We start from the raw sequence: 23,824 nt of genomic DNA on the forward strand, positions 1-23,824 counted from the left end.
CTAGTTCTTGGCTTCACAAAACTCAAATAAATAATGATACTTTTTAAAAACAATTTAGTCCTACAGCCATTACACTGGGCACAGAAAGGGGACAGCAACAGTGGGGTTAGGGGAGGAGCCACAGTGGTCAGGAGCAGGGCAAGAACCAGAGAAGGGCTTCCTCAGAAGGCAACCTGGTGTAGGCTGTGGGGGCCTCAATGGGATGAGAAAGATATTCTTATAGGAGGCTGATCTGGTGCAGGGTATCAGAGCCAGAGCAGAATGAGGAGGACCTGCACGCAGCAGAGGCAGCTGGAGCAGGGAGAGGACGGCATCCACATTGGCAAGGGATGGTGGCAGAGTTGAGCACTGTTGATGTTCAGGTGTATAGCTCCAGTAGATGAATGAGTTGGGAGTAAGAGAAGCCAGTGTCTCACTGTTGGAGGGAGTTACAGATGTGGAAAGATAAAAAACTAGAATGAGCCCTGTGGAGTTGGTTTTGGTGAGCTCATAGTGTTCAATGTGTAGGTAGATAGAGAACTACAGATAAAGGCGTATGCATACCTGTGTGTGTACATCCATATCTTCCCTAGTTCTATCACTGAGAAGGCCTGGGAGGTGTATGCATACCTGTGTGTGTACATCCATATCTTCCCTAGTTCTATCAGTGAGAAGGCCTGGGAGGTGTGTGCATACCTGTGTGTGTACATCCATATCTTCCCTAGTTCTATCACTGAGAAGGCCTGGGACCAATGGTGCTCCAGAGGCAATGAATATATCTAGCACACAGATCTTGGTTTCTGAGGGCCACTTCCCACTGGCAGGAACCAGGGCTTCTTGGGGAGAGGGTAGGGGTGGGGATAATGGAAGGATGAGCCTGGAATATCTTGCTGTGCCATTGAGCACGGAGGAGCTCTAGGGGAATGAGGACCTGAGTCAAGACAATACAGAAGCCAGCTTCAAGGGGCCCCCAGTGACCACACTGGGGATAATGTGAATATCAAAATAAATAATGATAGTCTCAGATCATAGTTCATTGATTAACACAGGAACCATGACTGCATACAGAGATAAATAAATGGATGAATAAATGGAAAGTTGTATAATGAATAGGATATTTATATATCTTTGAAGTGCCTCTGCCGGAAATTTGTATTTATTATAGAGGGGAAAAGAGTAGTTTTACAGTGAAGAAGCTCAGCAGACACCTTCTTAAGTGAGCGAACTGCACATCATCAGTAACAGAACAAATGGAAATCAGAAGCTACCTGATAGGATGCAGTGAGAACATAGCATCTGCTCGGTGATACTGCTGCCAAGAAGCACACCCTCAACCCAGGCAAGGGGAAACCTCAGACAAGCTCAGACCAAGGGACATTCTGCAAAATAACCAGCCCGCAATCCTCAACAGTGTCAAGACCATGCGTGTTAATGAAAGACTGTGGAACTCTTCCAGGCTGAACAAGACTAAAGAAACAGCACAAATGCCACGCATGATTCTGAGCTAGATCCTTTTCTCTGAAAGACATCACTGGGGCAATGGGCGAAAAAGGAGTGGGATGTGAGGATTAGGTGGTGGTGACGCATCAGAGCTGGTTTCCTCATGTTGACAGTTTGTGTTGTGGTTGTATGGGGTGTGTCCTCATTTCTAGGAAGTACACGTCGGAGGTGCTGAGGGGTGTGAGAGAGAGAGACAGGAAGAGAGAAACAAATGAGAAGGGGCATCTTCTTGAGAAGTTACTTTCAAATGACTCAGAAAAAAAGGTTTGAACTGTACTTGCGACTTTTCCATAAGTCTGTAACTGTTTCAAAATTTTAAGGTAAAGAAAAATAGATGACACATACAAGAATTTAAAACATCATGTATGTGCTAAGTGAATGACATAAGCAATAATTGTTTGTTCCTTCATTCAACTTTTTTGCCACTGGCTAACGGCGGTACTAAGTTCCAAAATGATAGATCACAGAGGTCAGATTCCAGGCCAGCTTTAAAATTCTGGAGCACCAGAAAGCCTGCTAACATGGTACCTGCCATCTTCTACCCCTTCATTGCCCTGCCAGCTAGTATCACCCCGCACCTCAGATGTCCACCCTATCCTAGCTACATCTCTCTCCAAAGGCTCAGAGATCCCTGTAAGCGCACGTGCACGCACACACAACACACACGTGGGCCAGCCCCAAGTGTGTAAATTCTATTTCTCATCTTTAAAAAAAAAAGTAAAATTAAAAGCCCCAGCACTTTTTAAAGCACCTTGTCAGTGCTGGTGGGCCTAGCTCCTTTTATATTAGAAACACAGGGCCAGTGTGGCACCTGCAATTGATGCTCTTATCCAAACAGAGGCTTTCAGGTTCTGACCTCCTCCCCATGCATTTATGAGTGTTTCCTTGTGTAGGCAGAAGAGATAGGAAATAATTTAGTTGCTACTGATAATTTCTGGTTTTGTATTGTTAAGTGATAGCTGCTTACTAAGCTGAGTAAGACAGAAATCGTATCTTCAGGAATTCTAATATTCACCATCATTTTTAAAAGCCATGGAGGAGAAGGTCATTGGTATTGGTCTCCATCAGTTGGTATATCTTATCATCACATGAAGTGGAGGAGGCTCATGTTGGTCTTAAAATGTTAGGATTTCACTACTCAAGACACCTAGCATAGACTGGGGTTGATGTCATAATGATCCCTGCTACATTATAACTAGGTCTTTACTACCAATTCCTTTGACCCTGCAACCTGTAATAAGGTACCCTATCCTGACCCCTCGCTACCCCCACCAACCTTGGTTGTAAGAAAGGCGACAGTGTGCTATTGATTTGATAAATACTGTTTCTTCATTTTTCATTGTAGTGGTGGTTAACCTGATATAGCGAAGGTCTGATTACTTTGACCACTGGCTGGGGTTGCCAGATTTGGCAAATTAAAATCTAGGATGCCTAGTGAAATTTGAGTTTCAGATAAACAACCATTTTTTTTGTTTTGCTTTGTTTTGTTTTGTTTTCAGTGTAAATATGTCCTGTGCAATATTTGAAGTAGGGTATGCTTATACTACAAATTATTCATCATCTGAAAATAAATTTTACTGGGTATCCTGTATTTACTTGGTAACCCTACCACAGGGGAAGTTTTACCATTACCCTTTTGAAGGTGGGGCAGGATTTGAGAAGGGGATTTGGGGTGAAAGACCCCTTCGTATTACTTTCTCAGAGCCAGACTGATTCCAGGAAGGCCAGGCTCATGCCTGCAGTGCAGCGATTATTTGACGGGCCAGAGGCCCCTTGGTGCAGGACACAGAGAGCCCCCATCCACCAGTTGTTAAGCTGCACCCTACAGCCTTTCCTAGCTTTGGGCTCCTAGTTCCACGCCTTTCTAAGAAGATGTCAAGGGACAGCAGATACACAAGGCCCTTGGCCCAGTGCTTTTCAGCAGCCCTGGCACCGTGAGAACCCCTCCCCACTCGGTCTGGTCCTTCAGAGCACACACAAGCTCCACCTTGGGCCCACGGAGGGGAGGCAGGCACTATAAACTGACACTTACAATGTCCCAGAGGAAGTTGGTCACCCAGTAGGTGGTGGGGCTCACTCCACTGATAAACTGGAGGTGCTTGGATTTGTTCACCCGCTCCTGGATCAAATAAAGGACAAAGCTGGCTGGGACGAAGGACATGGAGAAAATCACGCAGATGGCAACCACAGCATCCACTGAAGTGGTCAGCCTGCAGCAGGTCCAGAGACACAGGGAGAAGACGATGAAGAGGAAGGAGCAGAAGGAGGAGAAGATACAAAGTCAGGCTTTGGGAAGGCCTTATGCCCACCCAGGGGTGGCCTCCAGGTTCTCCTTCTCTACCCTGAAGCTGTCACTCCTCTAAACTGTCCATATGGACCAAGGTTAAATGGGTATTTGTGGGTTGCCTTTCTGTTTCATGTGAATATTTCTAGACAACCTTTCTTTTTATTATATTCTCTAATTATTTTTATAGTGTATAGAAATATATGTTTATATTAATCTTATGTACTGCAATGCTCTTATTAGCTCTAATAATCTGTCTATAGAGTCTCTTGAATTTTCTATGTTGACAGACATATGGTCTGTGAGATTTATCTTTTGTTAATAATCATCTTGTTAAATCACATTTTCAAGAAGTACATCATAACGCAAGGAAATGCTCATAATGTAAATTTAAGTGAAAAGAGGGCAGGTGAGTTGTACAGGGGCTTAGTTCTATTTATCCTTTCCGCAACTAAATAGAAGGCATCTGGCTAAGGGATAAGTTGGGGCTAAAACCAGCCTGAACTTTATGTACAAGCCATAACCCCTGGCGTGGGACAGTGTCCACCTACAGAAAAGAGCACTTTTACTAATTTCCACAAAGGTATCCTATGTGGTAGCCGCCGCCCTGATAAAACTACAGATCATATCATCCATACACATAGTAAGCTTAGAACAAATGACTGGAAGGGGACACACGAAAGTGTGGCTGAGTGAGAATTAACAGAGGACAGTCTAGGGCCCTAGGGTGTCCAGAGGAAGACACCAAGGAGCCAAGGCCCAAGTTTTAGTGGATGACCCTGGGCATGTTCACTGGCACTCAGCATGTGCTAGGATAGTAAAATCAGGACCCCACAATCTTGCAGAAGTTTGCACCAACAAAGGCGCTCCTACCAACCCCTCCTCCATGTAGGCCTCAAACAGAGTGAACATAGTACACAACGCACAGGATCGCTGTCTCCACTGGCTGAAACTGCAAGAAGAGCCTCAGCGTGAGAGTAGCAAAGCTCTGTCGACATCTCCTAAGTATGCTCTTCTGAGGAAATTCCTGGAATCTAAGATAATTACTCTGAAGGAGCTGAAAGGTTTACTGAACTTTGCCAGTTCCTGGCAGCTGCTTTGCACATAGCAAAGATAATAATTGTATAAGCTCCAGCAGAAACTTGCTATCAAGAGCCAAAAGGGAATGGAACCAAATGTAAACTTACTTTCCACACAAATGTGGGGGAGAAAGAATGACCAAGAGGTCTGGTGCGTGAGGCGTGAGGCACTTATTTGAAAGTCATATGTTCATATGTGCCTGACTAAACAGCATTACCATCCAAACCAGCACTTCACAGTGGTGAGAATTCTCTTGGGATGTTGAAAGAGTAGAGAAGGTGACAAGAAATTGGTGAGGATGGGGCCGTGGTGGCTTACACTGTAATCTCTGAGAGCTGCTCCTTGGTCAGGTTCAGGGGTTGGCTAATGACGGTGATTCCATACTCCTCGGGGTTCCTGTCCTTGGGCAGGCTGGCCCGTAAGATGGCGTTGTGGGCCACGTTGAGAAAGCTGACCAGGGCATGCCAGCCTTTGTTATTAAACCACACCTAGAGGGTGGAGAGGACATCTGAGACATTTCACTAACAGCTAGTTAAAGAAGAAATCAGTGAAGGAAAGGAAATTTGAGAAGCTGGAAGGGTTTGGTAGCTGGAAGACATTCCTTGCTAGATTTCAGCAGGAGGAGGGATGGAATTCAATGAAGGTGGGAAAGTACAAATAAAATAACCAGCTCAGGTGAATTTTCAGCTCCAGAGCAGATTACACACAGGTCAAGTACCTTAATGTTGTCTTCAGTTTCTAGATGTTGAAGGAAATCAGGTATTTCTTTAGAGGCCTCTCTAGTGATAGGGCCCTAAAAACCATGTAAACAAACAAACAAGAGGGTTTTTGTTTTTTTTCCTGTTATCGCTCCTGAGAGTTTGTGGTTCATGGTAATTAAGCAAGTCAAAAATCCTACTCAAATCTCCAGTCTGTTTACATACCCCGCTCACATTCATGATCCGGCCAAGGTCGCTTAAAAACCCAACGAGCGCTTCCCTGGTGACAGGCACGACTGGGAGCTTGCCTCCGATGGAAATTCCTCCATACCTGGCGAGGGAACGAGAAATCCTCACACCAGCGCCACGAACTTCATGCCTACTAGTAGTAGCTCTCTTGGGTTTTGTAGGGAAACGTGGAGGGGAATTGCCTGAACCAGCAAGCAACATGGCTCCATTTTACAAACCAACTTTTAACTCTTTTCCCACTGTTGCTGCCTCCAGGAAGGAGTCCAGACCCTCATCCTGGCCTCTGAGGCCATTCTACATCTTGTCTGTGCCCCTCTCCAACTTCATCCTTCCTCAGCCCTTCCCTGGAGTGGCCTATTCTGGACGTATCGAGTCACTTCCAGAGTTCCTCGTGGCCCAGACTGCCTGTGTGTCTCTGCCTTTGCAGGGCTGCTAGCTCCCCTCGGCACCTTTCTCTTTTGGGAGCATTCAGCCAACTCCAGGTCCTCTTTCACATGTCATCTCCCCCTACCCCAGCCAAGCACTCCTTTTCTGTGCCACCTCTGCGCTTTGCAGCTACTTCTAGCAGCACAGGACCCGTCTTCATCCTGTCATTCCTATCTCTCGGGGCTTCTGTGCCTCACCCCTGTTCAGGGAGGCCCTTAGCCTCTCCTGCCTGGACTTGTGCTCTGCTTCTTCACTGGCCCTGGGCTCCATCTCCTGTACTGCCCTGCAAGTCTGAAGTGACTGTGCAGAAACACCAATCGGAGTGCATCACTCCCTGGCCTGAAACCCTTCAAACGCAGGGCAAAAGCTAAACTCAACAGAACAGAATGAATTAGCCGGTCACACAAAGCAGAGGAGGAGCTCTTTCTCAGGGCCTTGAATCACTGCCTCACTCCTACTTTCTGTCTCAGCTGAGGCCCCACAGGTCCGTCTGGAGAGCAATCCTGAAAGCCAGATTTCATGTGTACAGTCTCGAGTCTGCCCAGGAAAGCACATCCACGTCAGCCCCGCACCTGTTCTGGAGGTGCAGTTCCTGAGGGAGGCTGGGAGGCAGCAGGCTCCTAGAGTCCCCCTTGACGAGGCCCCAAACCTCTGGAACCATTTCAGCCTCCAGGATGCCTCAGGAATGGGGTGGGTCTGGGGCTGGCCCACACTCCCTGAAGCTTAAAAGGAATGGGCCAAGGAGTGTCCTGGGTTTAGGCTACAAGGCTGTCTTGTTGGAGTATTATAAACTGTTACATACTTGGAGGTTTTAGAAGCTTTTCTGGGGTGAGAATGCTCTGAAACGCCTCATCAGGGAATGCCACCCCCACTTATATCCTCCAAGAAGAGACACCACTGAGTGTCTTCTGAGTCTGGGATGTCCTTAGACACATATTCTTCAGGACGTGTCTTGTGACTTCCTGAACACATACTGAACAGCCCCTCAACATGGCTGTGAGGTGTGCCTTTTAAAAGTGTGCAATTATTTCAACAATGAATCAAGCTGAGATTTTAATTCCGAAAAAAGTAGTTTCTTACCTCTGTTCATTGACCCAGAATTTGCTCTTTAAGCTGAAAGCCAAAATAAAATAATATAATGAATACCACAAGTACAGCAGTGCTGTTAACTTTTCCTTCCCAAACATTCATTTTGAAGACTGAAGTCTCAGTCTTCAGGGGGCATTTTTGCATTTTCTGATATCCAAGCAATGTGGAAGCCGTCCAGCCCTGGGACATTGCCTGAATACACATGCAGAGAAAGGACCTGTGATTTCCACCACTGGCTCTCCAAACCATATCACACATGCTGGACTTTCTGAGTGGTCCTGTGGTCAGGTCATACGTCAGGTCAGTATGCCTGATCTGGACCCAGAACACATGGCAACGACCATGTCAGTGTGGAATGAAGGCTGCAGCCTCCTGTCTTCCACCCTGCGCAAATGAGACTCTAACAACCATCTGCACAGCTGGGGGGAGTTCTGACTCACTCCACAGCCCAAAGTGAAGGCACTGACATTCAGTCAATCAAGCGTAAAATGACAAAATGGGAAATGAACAGATACCAACTCTGGACCCCAGAGCTCAATCCCATGAACTGTCATTGTCATCAACCTTTCAGTACACACGCACAAAACCCAAAATTTCATACTGCAGATTTGCTGCTGAGAACTAAGTTTGGGATGGTTACTGTTTATTGCATTCTCTTTACTCTGCTTTTATTTTGGGGCTTGGATGGCGTTCTTTATTTTGCTAAGTGCTTTCACCATCTGCAGTGTGTTCTAATTAAGTCAATTTATCCCTCGTTCAGGGCTCTGGCAGGTGAAGCAACAGAAAGTCCTACTAAAGTTAGACAGGAGGTTTTATCTTAAAGTTCCAGAGTCTGTGCGGACTGGACCACACTTCCTTAGGATCCTCTCTCCTGGCATGGCGTGCCCCTGTCAAGCTGCTTGTTCTGATATGGGCTCCCAAAGCTGTTCCATTCTGGGTGGGGCTGATAAGGACAGCTGGAGAGCCCAGAGAGCTAGATACTTGTTGACAAGTTCATTGGCATCTCAAAGGGCAGTGATAACAGATAATTCACAGTTAGAATATGACAGCTGCAGCTGACCTGGCTCGCCCTGGCCTGTGCTGGATTCAGATACTATCCCGTTGCCTGTTTTCCACTCTATCTTTTTCCTTTCTCTTTTTTGCCTGTTACTTTTTTCTCTTTTTCCTCTACCTTTTCCCCTATACTCCTCCACCTCCCTCCAAATTTTTACTCTCTCTTTTAACTAGTTAAAATATGTGGCTACATTTTTGAATAACTTCTACGGTCTTCTGATGCAACTTTTAATAATACGTGGGTTAAAATTTAAGATTGCTTGCCCTAAACATAAAAACAAACAAACAAACAAAAAGAATTAATCTTCAGTTACATTTTACTTGTATGTACCTCAATTGCTTTTTTATGTTGAATGAGGTGCTCGAATTAGATAAAAAAGAAAAAAATCCACTGCCCTGATCATAGATAAATTGTGAGAGAAAATTATCTTCTGTCCCTAGTCAATATCTTCTACAGGGAGCCAGGATAAAAAGCATAAAAGGATTTCTTCTTACCTGCTTCTTATAAGGGCAGGATACGTTTTTACCAAGAAGTCGGAGACATTCCTGTCCGTCAGGTCTTGTAGAATTTCCGTGCTGCGCTGTGTTCTCTGAGGTAATGAGACACCCACATTAATTACCTTGGAACCTGAGGACTTACAAGCAGTTTGCTTGTTCTCCTCCAAAAATTGTTTATGGATTCAGCTGCTGTGAAAATACTAAATAAAGTACTGGCATCTCCCTAGTTCTCACGTCAACGATGTGTAACTCATCTTTGATGCCTCTTTTTTTCTCCAATCCATTGACAAGATAGGATGGCATCACTCCAAAATAAATCTCCAATCCATCTGCGTTTCTCCAGCTCCAATACTGCCACCCTACCCAAGCCACCACCTAGACCACTAGCGAAACTTTCACACTGGTCTGCCTGATTCTGTCCTTTGTCTGCCAACTTCCGTTTTCCACCCAGCAGCCAGCTTGAGCTATAAATATATAAACTCGAGCACCTCAGTCACCTTGCTTACTTATCCACTCCAATAAACCCGGGGATCAAATCTCGACTCACTACCAAGTCCCATGTGGCCGATGTGTGTGGCCCTGCCCCTCTCTGAGCTCACCTGCCACACTCCCCTCCCTGTCTCTCAGTGAGCACCTCTCTCTCCTGGCGCAGCTTTGTGCTTGGCTCTTCACTCTGCCTGGGAACTCTACCTGACCCTCTCATGGCTTGCTCTCAGTCCAAATTCTATTCCTCGGAGAAATGCTCCTGTTTCCAGTCACTCTATATTGTCACAGACTGTTGTGTTATCTTTATAGCTCTCATCTCCATCTGAGAATTTCCTCCTGATGGATCTGTTTATGTATTTGTATCTGTCATCCCCCGTACGATATCATTTTGGTGAGAGCAGGGACTTTGCCTGATTTGTGAGCTGTTGTGTCCCCAGCACCCAGAATAGTGCGTGGCATACAGTTGACACAGTCGATTTGTGACATTAATGAAAGAATTTGAATAGTGCCTTACAATTTACAAATCACTTTCAAAATACATCTAGGACTGGAAGCTAGTACATCGAAAGATTTTGGAAAATTCAAAGTACATGGGTTTGTCCACCAGGTGGCAATATTACTGCAAATCTGGGAACACATTGCACTTTGTTTCTCTTATTAGCCAACTTCACAGGTCAGTCATGACCCTGGGTAAAAGCATTCACTCTGTCAAGGGTGCTGCCCAGAAGTAGTTGAGGGGATTTTGGTGGCATTACATGGCCGTTATTGCGCACCATTCTTTCCTTTTTATACACTTTCTGTCTCCTCCCCTGTTTTCCCATTCGACTTGCCTCTTCTTTTTTTTTTTTGGTTTTTTTGTTTTTTTTGTTTTTTTGTTTTAGACGGAGTCTCGCTCTGTTGCCCAGGCTGGAGTGCAGTGCAGTGGCATGATTTCGGCTCACTGCAAGCTCCGCCTCCCGGGTTTACGCCATTCTCCTGCCTCAGCCTCCCGAGTAGCTGGGACTACAGACGCCCACCACCTCGCCCGGCTAGTTTTCTGTATTTTTTGGTAGAGCCTGAGTTTCACCGTGTTAGCCAGGATGGTCTCGATCTCCTGACCTCGTGATCTGCCCATCTCGGCCTCCCAAAGTGCTGGGATTATAGGCTTGAGCCACCGCGCCTGGCCAACTTGCCTCTTCTTTAATTCACTCTTTTCACCTTGTTTCTTTCTCTCCTGCCAGAAGGAGAGCTGGCATACCGAATGCTCCCTGTGTGTTGGCCACTATGTTAAATGCCCTATATACATGATCTCACTTCATCCTGACACGCTTTGAGAGAAGAATTTTTAACTTAATTTACAGACAGAGAAACTGAGGTTCAGAACAGTTAGCTGACTTGCACTGACTGGGCTTCAAATTTGCAGGTGGGTGGCCCAGGGCCTAGGAACTGAATCTGCCTCTGTCTCCTTGCTGCTCTTTTCACTCAGTCACCTGCTTCTCAAGTTAAAAATGGCACTTAGAAGACCTGCCAAGCTCCCCTGGTGGAATCCAGGTTGGAACAATTGCTGCTGGCTGGGATAGCTTACGATAAATTGTTTCATAAAAATTCTACCCAATAAAATATTTGTGTAACCCTATTTCCACATATTCTAGAAGTCAGGGACAGAGTGCTTCCACCTCAGGACCCACCACATTCAAAGAATGTTAGAGCAGGGAGGGTCCCCAGAGACAACCACATTACCCCACTTCCCAGATGAGAACAACTGATGGCCTCTGAATCAGGCTCACACCCTCTGGACTTCTTCCAGGCTGAATAAGGACTGTGTTTGAGTGGCTAGGGTAAGCAGATGTGAATAAGAGTGTGGGTTTGTGAGTGTGTGTGTGAGAAAGAGAGAGAGAAAGATTGAGAGAGAATGAGAGATAGAGTGAGAGAGACTGAGAGAGAAAGAGTAAGAGAGAGAGAGTGAGAGAGACAGAGAAAGAAAGAGTGACAGAGAGAGAGAGAGAGAAAGAGAGAGAGAGAGCATGTGCTGCTCCTGTGCATATGCATGGCATTCAGTTTTGCTCCAAAGGAAGGCATGTATAATAGTGAGGGAATGCAAAAGTGAAAGAAAATTGCAGCAGGAACTTTGACTTGCCTTTTTCCAGAACTTTGGCTGTTACATTTTGTCCAGGGACCAGGGACCAACACTACTGAAAATAAGTTTCTAAGCTGGACAGACAGCGTGGAAGTAAGGATTCGTTTAGGAAATGAAACACCATGTAGGTAGGCTTGGCCTCCCCTCCCTCGCCCTGGCCAAGAGCTCCGGGTACAATATCACAGCCTTGACGTCCTGAGGCTGGAGGGTTTTGAGTGGAGGCAGCCACAGGGGCCCTCAGCACTGACAGCAAAGCAAACAAGCAAAGCTTCCTCTTGGGGCACAGAGGACTGAGACAAGCTCCTCAGATCCTTCTTTTGGAATCCCTATGATGCAGCGAATGAGCTGTGATTCAAAGAGAGAATATATTGCTTAAGAAATATAAAGATACAGGCTTTAGAATATAAAAAGAACAGGGATCGGGTGTTCTTGGTATAACACCACTTATAAGCCAGATTGTGATAGGTCCGGTGGCAAAATCGAGTTGCTCCCATTATTTGCTCCTCCCTGCTGCCTTAGCCGCAGGCTTTTTCCTTGGGTCTGTAAGTGGAAGTGCTGTGTGGGAGCTTTAGGAAACCTTCCCTACACATAGCACATGTGCGCACTCTGCCCTCTGTTTTGCTTCATCCCTCTTCCATTCCGCTACCTGGAAGACAGCTCCTGCCACATTGGCTGATGGGGCTGAGGCCGTTTAGTGTGGAGGAGAAACAGAACGGAAAATCATGCACCACCCAGGTAGACTTTTAGATGAGTGAGAAACAAGTTGTGCCTTGTTTTATCCACTGTTAGTTTGGGGTTGTCATCACTTGAGTTGAATCTAATTCTAAATAATTCCTTGCCCACATGATTCCATTAAATCCTTATAATAATATTATGAAATAAGCAGTTATTCCCAATTCACAGGTGATAAAATTAAGGTTCAGAGAGGTCAAGTAGCCCACCCGGGGCTCTCCATGTCCCGTACCTGTGCTGTCCCGCCATACTCACAGCCTCTTTGGGAACTGTTTATTCATTGACAAATCATTGGACAGGGCCGTCTAAGGCCCAGCCCTGGCAAGTCAACTGGGAAGCCCATTATCAACCAGGGACACAGCCTTCTTCAATGTCTCTAAATCCTCCAGGAGATGCTCACTGTAATCTGTTCTGGACTTTAGAACTCCCAGGACAGGGTGCTGCTCAGAGCCAAGATCACTAATGTCCCTGCAAAAGACGGATGCTGGTTGTACATGTATTTGTGTACATACCTGCAGATGTTAGAGACACAGCATATGGAGAGGTTCTTAATTAAGACTGTTAATAAGTGTGTAAATACATTTGCATTTGAATGTACATTATAGCATTGCTTATAATGGTGAAAACTAAAAAACCTAAGTGGCCAATAATGGGAGATCAGTTAATTTAAAGTAAATTTAGGCCAGGTGCAGTGGCTCACGCTTGTAATCCCAGCACTCTGGGAGGCAGAGGCGGGCAGATCACTTGAAGCCAGGAGTTCAAGACCAGCCTGGCCAACATGGTAAAACCCTGTCTCTACTAAAACTACCAAAAAAATTAGCCAGGCATGATGGTGCATGGCTGTAATCCCAGCTACTCGGGGGGCTGAGGCACAAGAATTGAACCTGGGAGGCAGAGGTTGTACTGAGCCGAGATTGCACCACTGGACTCCAACCTGGGTGACAGAGCGAGACTGTTTCCAAAAAAAGAAAAAAAAAGGAAATTCGAACAATGGGATAATATACAGATATTAAAAATGATGCAGATTCTATTTATTGATATGGATGCATGTTCATAGTAAGTTATGCAGTAAATCAGATTTCAAGACAATATTTTGAATATAATCTGTTTGGGTGGCTGCAAACCAAACATTATTGGTGATTATATCCAAGTGATGATTTTTTTCCTTCTGACTTACCTGTGTTTTCTCATTTTTATATAATGAGCACACATGACTTGTATAATTTTTCTAGTGCTTAAACACATTTTTCTCCTAGATCGAATGGGAAATATCTGGTGGAAAATGAAGCTTTTGGTGAGTGGCTTCCTCCAGTTGGCAGCCACGGTGCCCTGCGGGGAGCCCCTCCCAGAGGGTGCAGGGAGTTTGGTTTAGTCCCCTACTCAACTGCCAGTTTGAAATGTTAGTTTGCGAGAGACTCAGGAGATACCAGGGACTCCTCCTAGTCCCCATGTGGCAGGCAGACCCGGGGCCCTGTTGTTTGGGGGTCAGGTACCTGGGGGGGCGGGAGGCCCCCAGCGCCCTCGGGGCACTCTGGCAGCATGGTGAGCTTCTCCCTGGTGCTGCACCTGCAGGACGGCGAAGGGTTGGCCTCTGTCCATTTCTGCTTCTGGAACAGCTGGGTGATGTTTGGGGACACAGAAGGAGTCTTCCAGGGTGTTGAATTGCCACAAGGGTACTCCCTCATGGAAGACAAGAAAATATTCCACAATCAGCCCCAAAGTTGATGACAAATCCCTAGGCATAAGAAATAGTACCCAACCCTTTCCTCCTCCTCTTTAGACCCAGGTCCTTTCTTATCCTCTTGGAGGCTGGTTTCTGTTCAAGCAATATCAAAACTAGGGTTTTGTTGACTGACTAGGTGTGGGGCTGGGGAATAAACATCTCTAGCTTCTGGACCGTTCATCTCCCTTTTTTTCTCCTAGCAGCTCTAGCTCTTGAGAGACACAGCAACCAAAAGACGAATTTGAAATTAGTCTATTTTCGTCCTTATTGACAGTTTTGAAAAAGACTGAGTGAGAAAAGTTAAAATTATATTGAACTTCTAGGATTCCTGGTGGATGTCAACGGCCCTCGCTAACTCCCTTCTCCAGACTCATAACAATCATGGGGTACTGGCCACTATGTCACTCATGCCATTCAAGGTCCAATTACACAATAGCATAACCCCATTTCCCTCCCTCCCCACTCAGAAGCCTTTCAAATAAGTTATGGGGAATCATCCGTCAACTCAACATAGACCTTCTACGCTGAGAAATATAGAGCTGTCCAGTGATGCGGGGACTTCCTAGGAGGCAGTGAACGCCCCCGCACAAAAGTATGGAAGGAGAGGTTGCGGGGAGGTGCTGGTCAGAGATATGGAAGGGACCAGAGGAGCAGGATTGAGTGGGGTCTCCCCAGCGCCTGCCATCCTGAACCCCACTGTCGCGTCCTCCCAGGGGAGCTAGTCTTGTTAGGACAGGGGCGCGTAGGGACTTACGGAAGCCACCCTTCCTTCAGGCAGCGGTTGCCAAAGCCTGGCTTATTCAGGAGGACGTCTGCAAGTACCATGAGCTGCTCACTGCCCGGCTCATCCATGCTAGATAGAGTGAGACATGTGACTGGGACAGAGCAGACATGTGCCAACAACATGCAACTCAGAGCCTTTACTGGATAGCTGCTGTGTGCCAGGTATGTATTGGAGGCACTGAATGCTGCCTTGGGATGGCGCTAGCTCTCCTGGGAGTGTGGTACGCTGCCCAGACACTCGCAGTGGTCTGATGGCATGTCACCTATGCCTCAAAAAGATGGCGCTTCAACCCGCTCACCCAAGCTTTGCATTCCTTTCCCCGCTCATCCTTCCCAAGCAGTCCTGCCTGCCTGTCCACTGGGATCACCTTTCCAAGCAGTGGCAGATACATTAAGTTCCTTTCTGCAGGCAGCCCCAAGACCCCTCCCTCATTGGTGAAGGTCCCAGTGAAGTGGGAAGGTCAGGGCCCTTTCAAGCAATGTGTGACCCAGGCGCCCCAAACCCACGGAGGAGAATGGTGACTCCAAGTCTCCGCACCTGAAGAAGGTGTACTGCTGCCCGTACATCCAGGGGTGAAGGGTCAAGGCAGGGTATTCGCCAAAAGGAGGGATAATGATAGAAAGCATCAGAGCCAAAAACACAAAAGTGGCTGGGAGCACGATCTGTGGGAGAATAGACGTGGAATAAACATGACTGTGGCATGGAGACGTCACGTGCTTGTGCATTCTTTTAAACATTTATCCTGCAGCCTCCTAATCAGCCTCTGGTGGAGAGGGTTGGGCTTCTGGGAGAACATAATAGGCAGGGTGTGCAAAGCTAAGATGTGCAGAAGAAAACAGAATGTTCTGGTGGCCACTGAAGAATCTGAATGCAGCCCAGTGTTCAGCCAGACGTCGAAGGGCAGTTCAAAGAGCGAGTCATATGACTCGCTGTTCTTTGAAACAGAGCTTCTTTTTCTAAATTAAAAAAACATTAAAGGAAAAAAGAGGACAATGACTTTGATATGTAGGGTCACTGCAACAATGAATGAAAACGTGACTTTACCCCTCATCGTAAAAATAAAAACAATATTAACATTTTCACTATTATTCTATTTTCTTTGCTAAGGGAGGTCCAATTTACAAAGAAGATTCATGTTACCAAGAATCAAAATAAGGGTTTGGAAAGTGGGAAACAAAGCCGGCAGGATCTGAAGAGGGTGCTCCTCGCTGAATTAGAACCCAGCATGCAGGAACGCCCAGGAGAGGAGGGGAAGGTGGGGAGGGGAGCCACTGAGCTCAGCTAAACACCAACCGACAACAGTACCTGTGCCAGGAAGTCCTTGTGACTGCGGATGGTGTGTTGGAATCGCTTGACCAGCAGCGCCTGCACGTGCTGGAGGACCAGCTGTGCCCCTGTGTTGAGCTGTGGGCCTGGGCACTCTGGCTCTGGGGGAGGCTGGCCCTCTGGGTGAGCAGCTGGAGCCCCAGGGGAGCAGACATTGGAGTCCCGGGGTGTCTGTCCGGCCTTCTCTCTGGGACCCAAGCAGGGGTGTCGGGGGTTGACGTTTTCTCTTTTCTGCTGAGCGCCACCTGTTTTGGGAGATTGAATTAATAATTTGGAAGATGCCTATAAGGTCTGGATCTCTAATGCCATTTTTTTTGCCTTACAGCATTGGTTTTTCTCTTCATTTAAGTCAGCAATGAAATACCAGGCTGGTAGCTTAATCATCTTTATAAAAGTCTACTTTCCAGTGTAAATTACTTATACAGAGAAATTGTATAGATTCACCTGAAATTGCCTTAAAATTCTCTATTAACATTAAAGAGAACAAAATAACTCTAAAAGCATTGACATGGAGAGGTTTAAAATATGTAACTTGGTTAATAAAAAAAACAAAACTGGCTGGGCATGGTGGCTCATACCTGTAATCCCAGCACTTTGGGAGGCTGAGGCGGGTGCATTATTTGAGGTCAGGAGTTCGAGACCAACTTGACCTACATAGTGAAACCCCCTCTCTACAAAAATACAAAAATTAGCCAGGCGTGGTGGCGGGCACCTGTAATCCCAGCTACTCAGGAGGCTGAGGCAGGAGAATCACTTGAACCCAGGAGGCAGAGGTTACATGAGCCGAGATTGCACCACTGCACTCCAGCCTGGGTAACAGAGCAAGACTCCTTCTCAAACAGCACAGCACAAAACAAAACAAACATACAAAAAAACTACAGTGCAGGTCAATATGTGTAATACACTCACATTTATGTTTAAAATTCATGTATCGTACACAAAGAAAAACTGACATGTACACACACACACATAACTGTAAAACTCTGAAAGAATGCCCGCCGACTGTCAGCAGAAGCTCTCCCTGGGGAGGCAGAGTTGGCTAGAAAGGGGGGAGGAAGTGAGAAGCGAGACTTTAGCCTTTTGTGTATTATATGAAGTTTTAAACAACAAAATACATTCACCTATTACCTGTGTACTTAAACAAATGAAAAATCAGAGTCAATGTGGTTCTTTCCGAATCCTTAGAGAATACTGAGAAGTGGTAGAAAAATTAATGAACTAAGAGTTAGGGGACTGAGGTTTGAATATGGATTCTTACAAGATACATAAATTCAGGGAAGTGACTCAGTCTGCCTAAATCTGAGTTTTCTCAGACTCCTCATCTGTAAAATGAAAGTGAGGTTAGGCATGGTGGCTCATGCCTGTAGTCCCAGCACTTTGGGAGGCCAAGCTGGGAGGATTGCTTGAGCCCAGGAGTTTCAGATCAGCCTGTACAACATAGGGAGACCCTGTCTCCACAAACAATTAAAAAAGGAATTAGCCAGGCACGGTGGCGTGGGCCTGTAGCCCCAGCTACTTGGGAGGTGGAGGTGGGAGGACCCCTTGGCCCAGGAGGTCAAGGCTGCAGTGAGCTATGATCCGGCCACTGTACTCCAGCCTGGGTGACAGAGCGAAACCCTATCTCAAAAAAAAAAAAAAAGGAACATTTCACAGGATTGTTTTGAAAATTAAAGGAGAAAACACATGGGAGCATGCTCTAGGAACCATTGCAAATTGTCGGTTATGTTGAAGCTATAGTTTATAGTCACTGATTAATGCTCATTTGCCAAACAACTATTGCTGGACACGGAGAGCCTAGAGGACTGTTCGTTGGTCCCTAGCTGCTTTCTTAACCCTCCTCAACCCCCCCGGGACAAGGACAGTTGTAAAGGGAATTGGGTCAGCTCAGTCATCCTTTTAACTACACTTACCTATGATGTGCCAGGCCTGGGAATGCGAAGGCCGGGTGGCAGCCCCAGCCCTGGCACCTGCACTCAGAGGGGTGAAGTTCTGCAGGTTCTCGGTGCCAGAGCCCCAGTTCTGCCGGCTCCTTCTCCTGATCTGCGCTCAGATTTGACGTCTGCTATGGCTGGCCCTCCCTCTGGGAGGATCCCTGCTGCCCCTCCTTTTTGCTGGCTGATATCATCTCAAACCTCTGAGCTTTGATCTCTCCCTGAAGGCTCCATCCTGACTGGAGCCCACTGACATGGCCAGAGCTAAGGGTTCCAGGCCTATTCAGAATCGCCAGTTTGTCCCTGGTTATCTGCTGCTTTCTAGTTACTGACTGTGAGCCACCCCTTCAGAAGAGGCATTGACCTTTGTTGGAGGCTGCACAAATGTTTCTTATGATTAGGCATAATTGAAACCTGTCAGTAACAATATGAACCTGTGATCAATTAAGTAGCTGACCAATTGTTACCTCCTGCTCCTTGCTCTTGTTACCCAATAAATAACGAAGGGCTGCAGAAGCTTAGGGGACTGCCTTTACTCACTAGAAGCAGGAAGCCCTTTTCTTCTTCTCTTCTTCCCGATGCTAGCCTTTCCTTAAAATAGTTACTTTGGTTTTTTGTTATCATTTCTATGTTCATCCCTTCATTCAGTCTTGTAATGATGTTCTCAGGCAGTAACAGTAGTAACTGCTGTAATGATGGTCTCAAGTAGTAACCGTGGCAGTCAGCCACAGACCCTCTCCACGCCACGCAATGTGTGACCCCAATGCACAGCTACAGGTTCCTTTAAACTCTGGAGACAAGGTCAGAAAATGACATCCTCTAAGACTGAGTTAATTCAAAATAAATGTACTTAGCCATCTGAAAAGTGGCTAAGAGTGTGGCATTGAGCATCCCAGATTTGAGAGCCAAGACCAGAGAGTGACACCCAGCGGCCTGGGTGACTTTAGGCAAACCCTCCAAACTCTGTGAGCTCAGTTCCCCCAGATGTGGCAGATCCCTGCCCGACCTGCTTCATGAGATTACAGTGATAATCAAACAAGACAATGGATGTTAAGTGCTTTGAGGTAAAAGATGATTTGTAAACCTTGAGTCTAGAGTTGCTAATTTTTAATCAGAGATCATATACTGTTTTATAACTTGGCAAGCATCAACTCATTTAATCCTCTCAACAATGCTATAAGTAGATGCTATTATTATCTCCATTTTGCAGATGGGGAAACAAGTACAAAGAGGCTGAGTACTTACCCAAAGCCAGTAAGTTTGCAAATTATGAAGCTCAGGTTTGATGTTTGGTCGGCCTCACTCCAGAAGCTACACTCTTACCCACTCCCCTTGACTGTATCTTTGGAATATCCTGTTCTACGCTTATGCTGACTAAACAGTCCTCTGATGTGTAATTTATTCTGAGAGGGCCTGTTTATCAAGAAGGAATATTCGGTACAGGTGAAAGGCCCTAACTCTTGAATCCAGCAAAGCTTCTGATATAAATTAGCATATTTTCATTCTGGTCTTGGTTAATATAAGTCTTTGACTTTGGGTGAGCTGAGATTATTCAACTTCTGTGTCAGCAGAGCTTGAAAGAAACTTGGGCTACGTGGTAAACTGCTCCTGCCCCCTGGAAAGAACTGCTTCCTGCTCCACCCCCACTCTGCCAGGATGACTACATCTTTTGGCCACCACGTGACGTACTGGGATGGGCTGAAGCCTATCTGGGCTGGTATATATGTCCATTGGTAGTTCTAGGCATAGTAGATAGATGTTTGGGCTCACTTATGAAGAAAGATGAAAACCAAGTTATCTTAAGAGCTGATTCCAGAATCCCCATGAAGAGGAAACACTCCAACAGGAAAACATTGAAATATGCCACACTGAGAAGAAGGAGGTAACTCGTGGTTTAGGAGGTGTTAGGAACCTAGGGGCAGCAAAGGAAAATCGCTGCAAAGCTTTGCCTGTACCAGGGGAGGATTTTACAGTGTGGATGGATGCCTAGTGTTCTATCAGAAGTAGTTTCTGTTTGTGTGGCAGGTAACCCTGTCACATGTCTATCTCCCGACCCTCCACCCTCTGCCGTAAACTCTGCTATACTCACAGATGCTTTGTGTGGCTGTGGGTTTGGTAAAAGTTTATGGAAGGAGCTAGTTGGTGCCCAGGCTGACACATGTAGAAGGGAGACTTCTAGAATCCACAGGAATTTTGGTCCCCATTGTTTTCAAAGCCCATAGACCACTAAATAAGGGTTCAAAATGATTTTATGTTGATCTCAAAGGGGCCAAGAGACTGGCATCTGAGTTGTGTTTAATAAACGCTAAGGACTCTGCCAGCTATCACTCATGCAGACAGGGATGGATCAGAGGCCTGCTGGAGATGACAGGAAGAGATGAGGATGATGATGTGGCAGGAACAAGGGACTGGGGACCCGGCACGAGAAGCTGAGGGATGGAGCTACCAAGCTGACCTCCATAAGAATCCTCATTCATCCAAAGTGTCCCCACCCAGACCTAACTCAGTCTGTTATTCCTTTGTCACTCAAAGCCATCTAGGATGCAAAGTGCCTACTATTGGGGAGTCAGATACTATGGAGGAGTATTTGCCTTTTTTGTTGTTTCATGACTTTTTCCTTAGACATTTTTTGACATGTATTTTGCTCTTGTCACCCAGGCTGCAGTGCAGTGGCACAATCTCTGCTCACTGCAACCTCTGCCTCCCAGGTTCAAGCGATTCTCCTGTCTCAGCCTCCTGAGTAGCTGGAATTACAGGTGCGTGCCACCATGCCTGGCTAACTTTTGTATTTTTAGTAGAGATGGGGTTTCACCATGTTGGCCAGGCTGGTCTCGAACTCAGGTGATCCATCTGCATCAGCCTCTCAAATTGCTGGGATTACAGGCATGAGCCACCGCACCCAGCCCCTTAGATTTTCAAGATAGAACTTGGGAGGGGGGCGAGGAAGGGGACAAGCCACAGTCTCCAGCACCATACCTGCAAACAGAGGTCCTGAATCAGAATCCTCCGTGACCTTCAGAAAAATCTGTCAAGAAGAAAAAAAGAGAGAATTTTATTTAGTCATTCCTACTCTCAGAAAAATCTAACCCAAGCTCTGTTTTGTTGGGTATTGCTTCATAATGGGAAGAAAATCCATTAAGACTCTTTATCTAAGAACATTGTCTTCTATAAATACAAAAACGTAAGCACACAGTAACCACAACTACATAAAATATGTATGCATACAAAGAAGGGGGAAGTATGCCAAAAATAAAGATGGTTGCTATGCTTGGGTGGGGAATGATGGCTTTTTGCTTTTACACAACTTTGCTCTAATGTTAGACTTTTTTCAAAGAACTGCCACTTCTGGCACTTGACAGAAACCAGCTGGAATCTCTACTTTACCTCTTCCAGGGGAGTGTCGGAAATTCCAAAACTGCTGAGACCAAGGTCAGCCAGCGTTTCCTCCAGCTCTCTGAAAAGGCTAGCATATGCTCTGTGCTTGAAATTCTTATTTGGAAGAAGGAAGATAAGTTCTTGACCAATGCACTCCACCAGCTTTGCCTCTGGAACATGGTGGAGAACTACATCCATCAGCTCATTTACATCCCCTAGGACAAGAAAAAAGACTCATGCCAGCTCTGTTTTCCAGAACCTGGAAGATGGTGAGGTTTCCCAGGTTTCCTACTTCTCTCCACCTCCCCTTTGAGGAAGAGGCATTTTGTATCTCGGCAGTGACTCTTTCAGAGGACTGATGCTCCATCAAGTCTGTTTTTAGCTTAGTTGGCCCTGAGATCACCATTGAGAGGCAGAGGGAAATGGAAGCAAAGTCCTCCCTACTAGCTAGCTGTGCAACCTGGGGGCGAGGCAGGGGGGTGGGGTCATGCAACTTTCTTGTGCCAGTTCCTCCTCTGTTCAACCAAATGTTCTGTCCCCTCAAGCTATGTTACATTGGGTGGGTCACACTCGAGTTTCCTCATCTGTGAAAAGGGGAAAATAATGGTATCCACTTCATTGTTGTTTTTGAGGACCGGATGAGTTAAACTACACAAAGCAGTTAGAGAAATACCTGGCACATAGGTGAGTGCTGGCTGCTATTGTTATCATTTACATCATCTCGGTAAGAAATCTCTTAGTCATGGTTGCTTTTCATTCTCATTCACTGAAAACTTGAGGGCTAAGTCAAAGTCGTTTTCATTTTTCTGGTCTGTCCCCAGCTATGGGGGACTTGCCCAAGACACAAACCTGGAACCGGTGACCAAGCTGAGTGAGAAGTGCCTTCCCTAAATCACACACCCGTGCCTGCTCTAACTTCTCAGAAGACTGCACAGTTTCTCTTGGGATTGCACCTGCCTCCACAAACAAAACTGAATCCTCAGCTCACAGGAAATGCAGAGGGGGGTTGAGAAGCCATGGAGAGAAGCTGGGGGAGGGGGTAGGATATGGGGTGCGTATCGTGGACTGTGAACAAGTGTCAGGTATCAACTGTTTATCTGACACATGTATGCATTCAGAATTGAATTTTGTGTACAAGTGTGTATTACTTTAAAATTAAAAATCTAACTGTAAAAACCTCACTTGCATACACTTGAAGAGAGAGTTCTCTCACACATTGTCTTGAGAGGCAGGTCAAAGGGAGAGGGATTCCAGCACTCAAAACACAACTTTCAGAAAGCAGCTCTCAGAGTTGAGGACACCCAGTAGGTTCTTTTCTTTTATTGCTGTTTAAAAAACGATCCATATGAAGGAATTTCATAGCTTTCAACCAAAATCCTTCTGCCTAGCTGGATTGGAAGTCTTGCTTTATGTCAAATCTGCAAGTTGGACTTGATTGTCTTTAACTCTGGGATGACTTCATACGGAGGCTGGAGAGTCCTTTATGTTAAGGAAGCAGCTCTGCCCTAATCGCTCTCCAGGGGTCATATTCATTGTTCTCTTAGGAAGGAAATTGAACCCAAAGCTGCTGGATTCCCAGGAATTGTATCTTAGGCATGTGTCAGCCTTTCCAGAAGTAGCTCTATAGGTCAGCAGGGCTTTGGGCATCTGGGAGGGAGGTCCATGAGTGTGTGTGTGGTGTGTGGGTGTGTTTGAGTGAAAAGACTTTCAAGGAGCTAACTGGGGATTAAATGATTTTCCCTGTCTTACAAATTGAGGCATAACTATGGACTGCATTTCCCACCATTCACAGCATCTCGATTCTATACAAAGAAAATCTTTGTTTAGAAATAAAGTAATTGAAAAAAAAAAAAGGAACCATTCAGCCACTCAGGCCTTGTTTCCAACCCAATTTTGGCAAATCACAGTAACTTAACATATTAGTATTAATTTAAAACAAATACAAACTTCTTGACCAAGATTCAGAGAGTGGGGAGACAGATACCCACAGGAAGGCAGGCTAGGAGGAAGACCCAGAAGTGTCATCCTAAAAAGATGTTTGCTGTTCATCACAGGGTCTCTCAGTGTAAAGAGAAGGCAGTTGCATGAACCATGACGATGGCTCTCCGGGCATGTTTCCTCCAGTTGTAATGATCGGACGACACAAATATTGTCCGGTTCTCTTGCTTCACCAGACTTCAGTTAGTAAATTCTTAACATTTAGAAAAAGCTTGTGCTAAATAGAAAAATTTGCTTTTTCTTTGATAAGCAGATACTTTGCCCATTCATTAACTTGTATCAGTACCTAAGTTTAGTTTTGCTCCTGTGTGGGAATCTGCTTCTCACATGTTCTCTCACATAGAGAGGGGATAGCCTCTCTGTTGCAGCTCCCTGGAGATGGGGGCGCCCCTGAGAGCTTCAGTGCACCCTAATTAAAGGGAGAATCACCGGGAAGTTGGGAAGCTGAGGGGAGAATCAGGAGTGTAACAGGAGTGTATGCTATTTCCAGACTTGCC

General features: G+C 45.9%; 1 protein-coding gene across 1 annotated transcript in view; it reads right to left on the reverse strand.

The window, feature by feature from the left end:
- ABCA4 (ATP-binding cassette, sub-family A (ABC1), member 4) overlaps positions 1 to 23,824 on the reverse strand; it is a 134,789-nt gene that overhangs the window by 23,971 nt on the left and 86,994 nt on the right. Inside the window, exons 25-36 of the mRNA XM_011940010.1 lie at positions 21,339 to 21,544; positions 20,931 to 20,979; positions 16,003 to 16,268; positions 15,235 to 15,359; positions 14,668 to 14,766; positions 13,684 to 13,870; positions 8,854 to 8,948; positions 7,297 to 7,329; positions 5,767 to 5,872; positions 5,562 to 5,636; positions 5,162 to 5,331; positions 3,512 to 3,689 (exon numbers count right to left, since the gene is read on the reverse strand). Coding sequence (XP_011795400.1) covers positions 3,512 to 3,689; positions 5,162 to 5,331; positions 5,562 to 5,636; positions 5,767 to 5,872; positions 7,297 to 7,329; positions 8,854 to 8,948; positions 13,684 to 13,870; positions 14,668 to 14,766; positions 15,235 to 15,359; positions 16,003 to 16,268; positions 20,931 to 20,979; positions 21,339 to 21,544 — 1,589 coding nt within the window. The remainder of the gene's footprint in view (positions 1 to 3,511; positions 3,690 to 5,161; positions 5,332 to 5,561; positions 5,637 to 5,766; positions 5,873 to 7,296; positions 7,330 to 8,853; positions 8,949 to 13,683; positions 13,871 to 14,667; positions 14,767 to 15,234; positions 15,360 to 16,002; positions 16,269 to 20,930; positions 20,980 to 21,338; positions 21,545 to 23,824) is intronic.

The sequence above is a fragment of the Colobus angolensis genome, unplaced genomic scaffold (genome assembly GCF_000951035.1).
Source record: "Colobus angolensis palliatus isolate OR3802 unplaced genomic scaffold, Cang.pa_1.0 Scaffold186, whole genome shotgun sequence".
In the NCBI taxonomy this organism is placed as follows: Eukaryota; Metazoa; Chordata; class Mammalia; order Primates; family Cercopithecidae; genus Colobus; species Colobus angolensis.